This window comes from Aptenodytes forsteri, unplaced genomic scaffold (assembly GCF_000699145.1).
Source record: "Aptenodytes forsteri isolate BGI_AS27 unplaced genomic scaffold, ASM69914v1 Scaffold54, whole genome shotgun sequence".
Classification (NCBI taxonomy): Eukaryota; Metazoa; Chordata; class Aves; order Sphenisciformes; family Spheniscidae; genus Aptenodytes; species Aptenodytes forsteri.
Genome location: NW_008796044.1, coordinates 13,514,748 through 13,520,531, shown reverse-complemented (window position 1 = coordinate 13,520,531; position 5,784 = coordinate 13,514,748). Strand labels below are relative to the sequence as shown.

General features: G+C 41.2%; 1 protein-coding gene across 1 annotated transcript in view; it reads left to right on the top strand.

Annotated features, from left to right (window-relative positions):
- The window catches only part of LOC103904400 (deoxycytidine kinase), a 6,602-nt gene extending 894 nt beyond the window's left edge, over window positions 1–5,708 (top strand). Inside the window, exons 2-7 of the mRNA XM_009285864.2 lie at window positions 266–381; window positions 806–999; window positions 1,266–1,413; window positions 1,966–2,081; window positions 3,634–3,733; window positions 5,115–5,708. Of these exons, the coding sequence (XP_009284139.1) occupies window positions 266–381; window positions 806–999; window positions 1,266–1,413; window positions 1,966–2,081; window positions 3,634–3,733; window positions 5,115–5,138 (698 nt within the window). The 3' untranslated portion in view covers window positions 5,139–5,708. The remainder of the gene's footprint in view (window positions 1–265; window positions 382–805; window positions 1,000–1,265; window positions 1,414–1,965; window positions 2,082–3,633; window positions 3,734–5,114) is intronic.
- The last annotated feature ends 76 nt before the right edge of the window (window positions 5,709–5,784 follow it).

Below are 5,784 nucleotides of genomic sequence, written 5' to 3'. Positions count from 1 at the left end.
GGCCTAGGCACGTCCTTCTGGCGCTGGAGATTAGAGCCGTTTTCTCGGAAGGCGCACCAGCACCGTGCGGGCGGTCCCGCCAGCCCTTCCCCAGCGCGCCTAGCCCCGCTCCCAGCTGCCCAAAGCCTGCCTGGGGTCCCGTGCACCTCAAACACTGCAGCGACGCTGCCTACGGCCTCTTCAAGAAACCTCACCACTGCCACTATCTTTATCAGTAAGACCAGTCTAACCTACACCCTCGGTGAACTTCTCAAATCTTCTCCAGCTGCAGGGAAGTCAACATTTGTCAGGCTACTAGAGAAACACAGTGATGAGTGGGAGATCATCCCTGAACCCATTGCCAAGTGGTGCAACATCCAGACAGCTGAAGATGAATACGAGGTAGGTGTGCTGGATTTGGGAAGCTTGGGGAGAGAGATGGGGCACAGAAGAAACTGCAGTGATTGGCCGGGGAGCCAGGCCAAAATTCAGCTGTACTTAGTCTGGAGCTTCCCGAGTCATCCGCACTATCATACTAGTTGGTCAAACGCTCAGAAATTGTAAAGGCTACTTAGACAGATACTATTGAATGCATATTCCAAACAACCACCCCTACTCCACAGGAATCACACTAAACTCTGAAACTCCATGATCAACCTATTCTAAAGAAGCTGTCATAAAGAATACCGTTTATTCCTATGCCTAAGCATTTTCCTAAAAAAAAAAAATACAAGGCCATGAATTCTTACTTCAACATACCAGAGTTCTGGATTAAGAAACAAAATCCTGCAAATATGCTGGTATTAAGTTCTCTCTTGTCCCCTAGGAACTTTCAACATCTCAGAAGAGTGGAGGAAATCTACTTCAAATGCTGTATGATAAACCCACGAGATGGGCTTATACATTTCAGACTTATGCTTGCTTGAGCCAAGTAAGAGCACAATTAAAACCTGTCTCAGCCAAGCTACACGAAGCAGAACATCCAGTGCAATTTTTTGAGAGATCTGTGTACAGTGACAGGTAATTACTCTCACAATACAAGAGTTCAGATTAAAAGCTTCAAGTCTTTATGCTCAAAGACATGGAGCTGGGGAAACAATATTAAACTAGTATCTGCAAGGAGCAGGTTTGAGTCAACAGGTGAGAGTTGGATGGTATGAAGAGTACTTTATGGATGTAAGAGTAAGAAGCTGTTTTCTCAGTACTATAATTCTGATTCCAGTGAGAACTGTTTTAGTAGTTCACTTTGGTCATTCCTGGCATGAAACTAATGTCTTCCATTGCAGATATGTATTTGCTTCTAACCTGTTCGAGTCTGGAAACATTAATGAAACAGAGTGGGCCATTTATCAGGACTGGCACACATGGCTTTTGAATCAGTTTGAGTCAGATATAGAACTAGATGGCATGATCTACCTAAGAACCACACCTCAGGTACGTTCACTAAAGATGAAAATACTTCAGCTCCAACTTCAGTTTCCAGGAGCTTTAGAGGGTACAAACCCCTAAGTATTCATGACATAATACTTCAGTGACTAACACTGAATTAGCTCCCCCCACCCCAAATGTAATGGGAAGCCTATCATAAATTCAGATTTCATTCAGAGACCAGATTAAAACCCCTCCCTTCTGAGCTACTATTCGGATGTCAGCAAATGCTACAGTTGCTAGCATCCACCACTCAGTAAGGATCCAAAGCTAAAGTTGAACTTCTGAATCATTTGACTTCCCTTCCCATACAGCCCTGAATTGAAGTTAAGATAATCATTTTAGTAAGAACTACTGACATTCAGCTAACTGGCTCAAGTTTGGTTTTTTTAAAAGAAAAATGAGTTAAATCTAGAATAACTTATGTTCAGACAAACATTTAAAATTAATGCTCACTGATGTCTAGCATTAGTCCTTCTGAATTAAGGACCACTTGATCTGTTTAGCTGATTTAGCCTTCAACACATGATTAATGTCCAGGCTTGTACTTTTTTTCAGAAATGCATGGAAAGGCTACAGGTGAGGGGAAGAGAAGAGGAGCAAGGAATTGAGCTTGAATATTTGGAAAACCTCCACTATAAACACGAAACCTGGCTTCATGAAAGGACTATGAGGTATGAACCCATTTTCTACAGGCAAGTTTCAACTTACAGGCAAAGCTCTTTCCTACCTTATGCTAAAGTTGATAAAACTTCAGGGATAAAACTAAGGTTTAAGTCTAGCTTCGCTCGGGCACAGTTGGAAGGACTTATCTTTAGAGCCACTCCAGGTTTCTTGGCATAGAGATTATTACTGTAGGTTATATGCAGAGGGAAGGTCATCTGTTGGCAGGGAAGTGAAAATTGCCAAGAAGTAGAACTTCATCTAATTTAAAGCCTCTGTTAAGCATTAGCTTCAACTAGAAAGCTGTGTAGTTCTAACTCCAGCAAGGATATGAATTTTGTTAACTGAAAGTACACACGAACAGGACAGAGCTGAGATTGTGTTCAGGTGGCTGATCACATAAGTTATCTAAGCAGCTTCCAGTTCCAATGTAAGGGAGGGCAAGGTCCCAACTACCTTTAAACAAGGCTGACTGTACTTCAACAAGGTTTAAAGATTAATCCTAGCTTCAAAATAAACAATCAGAAAGGCTTTTGGCAGGTACTATTACATACAAAGAAACCCAGTCAACAGCTAAGTGATCTCTGCATACCTTCCACCCCCCAACTTCCTTCCCATGTAAAGAATCTCTAAATGCAAGAGCAGAATTCAGATTTTCCCCTAGAGGAGCCTGAAATACTCTACTCAATAGGAAGCATAACAATTCCAGGAAGAGTACGTTATCAGTCATATCTGCTTTCCTAAGTTTCATGTAGGATGACCCAAATGCTTAGGAGACAAGAAGGCACTGCGTATTGTAGAATTTTGGGAACGCTTACATTGTGTACTCATTCCAAAGTTGTGAGCAAGCATTTCCTGTGTTTTTCATAGGAACACTTAAGTCTGCAAACGCAAGTTAAGAATGTTGTTCAGCACACTTACTGCATTTTAGAAATGCTTTTCACACATAGGAAGAGAAAATAACTACTGCTTTAAGAGAATACGTCCAGTTGCACAACTACTGCTCCTAACCTGTAGCCAAAATGGTCTTGCTTATCTCCAAGCCATTTTAAATACCAATCATATAACCTGTTAAAGAGGTCATCCCCACCAAAGGAAGCTTTAAAACTGCATCTTAGTAAATGGATTAGCAGTTAACTCAAGAGGGGTGGGGAGACACAGGGCAAGTGATATTTTAAAATACTCCCTCTTACTAAAATCACATTCCTGATGATTGATTCCACAACAAAAGGAACAAGGTAAAGGCAACTAAGGTAAGAAGCATAAGTTACCTCCCCACACATGCTTGTACAATAAAATAGGTATTAGAAGGCCATATTTGTGAAATACATTAAAGTTATGGTGATACAGTGTTGACTGGGTTATACAAGAGCAATTAAGGACAGACTTGACTTGGGCTTTATACTTAAGTCATGGGCATCAGCATTAACATCTCAGGTGCATGTGGTAATCTGAGTAATGCTGCACTCTTAGGATTACTTGAAAGCAATTGGAAGAGCTAGATTGTTTTACACGCAGTACTTTATACCATTCTTACTAGCATGATGTTCTTACACTTAACAGAGTTGATTTTGAGAACCTTAAGGAGATTCCCATTCTAGTTTTGGATGTTAATGAAGATTTTAAGAATGATAAGATTAAACAGGAGTACCTGATTGATAAGGTAAGTATTAAATGTTTCCTCATCTGCTTTTCTTCTGCAGTAATAGCTATAAGTTATCAATTTACATTCTTAAAATCTGTGGTAATTACTTGTTCGGGGCTAGTACAGTCAGTCTCCTTCATAGACTTATTAGGAAGCTCCATGGCTGCAGAAAAAGCTTTTTGCTTTCCTTCAAAAACATCATTTAACCCCACCTCGTTATCCTCGTAATTCAAGGGAAAACTAGTTGTTTTTGCATTCTAGGGATCTAGGCTCTTCCTGGACAGAGCACAACGCATCTGACAAATGCAGAGATAACTGAACCTTGTATATAGTTCTAAATGCATGAAGTGACACTTCTAAGTTGAGTTGGGAGGGAGAGCCAACAGCCACTTGAGGAAACAAGGTGGTAATAAATAGGTCACTTGAGTCAAAATGGTGTTTGCTAATTCCAAGGAAAAGCAAGACTTAGGAAGTAAATGTCCAGAGAAATTCTTCTGCTGGAGCCATGTGCTGTGTGTGCAGACCACAGCAAAAAAACAAACCCTCCTAATACTCAAAGGCACAGGGCTCATCCAACCCTCCAAGCAGAGCTGTACCATTACTTATTTCACACACTGGGACACTTTAACCTTCCTTTCCCCCACTGCCCCAACAGGACTATTCTTGTAAGATGGAAGTAAGTGCCCTCCTATCAAACTGTATAAACCATTTTCTCCCTCTTGTTCTGGGTCATCAGTTTGAGATTACTGAAGAATGACTCCTTCAAGCCAAGCCTAATTCTCCCCATTAAACAGCTGGGGAGGGGAGCACAACATTCAGTTGTGGAATTTAAGTTATATCCCCATGGAAACCAGCAATCAACAGCTTAGAGAGTTATGAGCCAGACTACACTCATACATGCCATCTTTAACTTGCCCCACTGAAAGGCCACCAGTGTCATCTCCACCAAACTCCCTTCACAACCCAGCACATGAAGAGGTTGGCTCTACTTTCAGCTTGGGGTAGGGGGTACAGCACCATGCCGAAAGTGCTACCAGATCTTCGGCTTCTTTTTCAGACAATCCCTCTCTTCCTAGGAAAGAGCCACCTAATAAAGGAAAACTCGTTTTTCTTTAATGAAGTAACATTCTGTGAAGCACTCCAGAAGCTACCTTTCATAAGCACTTGCTATTTTTGAGTAAGTTACTCAATTCTACCTAGTACTAACTTACAAATCTTTGGTTCGCAGCCATCTGCTGCACCAAAGAGCATTTCAGGTCATGAATTACATGTAGAGGCAGAACAGCACCAGAGACTGTACAGTAACAAACCATTTGCTCCCCAAGAAAGAAATGGAAAAGCCTAAGGATTTAGCTTTTCTTTTAATGCATCAAATATATATGCTTTTTTTTTTTCACAGGTCAAGTCTTTCCTGACTTCTTAAGAAGACAAAAATTAATTTGAATTACAAGTCCCTGAAGCTCAAGAGTTAAACTTAACAATTGGTGTGCTCTTAGACGATTTACTTTAACTGAATGTATTACCTGTATAGCTTAATTTAAGGCAAGACTGAAGCACAAAATATGCTTTGTTTTTTTGTTTTTTGCTTGTCTGACCTGTGTGGGTTTCGGTAGAATTTTCTGTATAGCTAAAATGACCAAATATGGGGTGCCTTGACAATGTACTTTGTGCATGTTCTTTGCTGTTTAATAAAGACTTTAAAATAATATTGACTAATAACTGGCTTTTACAACAGAGGAGTTAATGGCTATCAGCAGCTGACAACCCAGTAAACAGCGATAGCAGGCGCTGGGGCCAGGTTGTTTTGCAATAACTGGCATAGTTCACCATTTTAAGAGGAGACTGCTATGGCGTCCAGAAACCTTTACTTTCAACTTCTGCTTATTGAATGGCTGTTTTCACAGGGTTTACGCTACTTAAGGATGGACGTTACTCTAGTCGCAAGGGTTACACCTGTAATAAACCGTAATTTAAGCGTACCTTGTTTACGACCTCCCCCAGTAAAGGAATCCCCCCGCCCTCCCAACGCGGTAACAGCAAGGAGCGGGCGGGGAGGCAGCCGCCAGAGC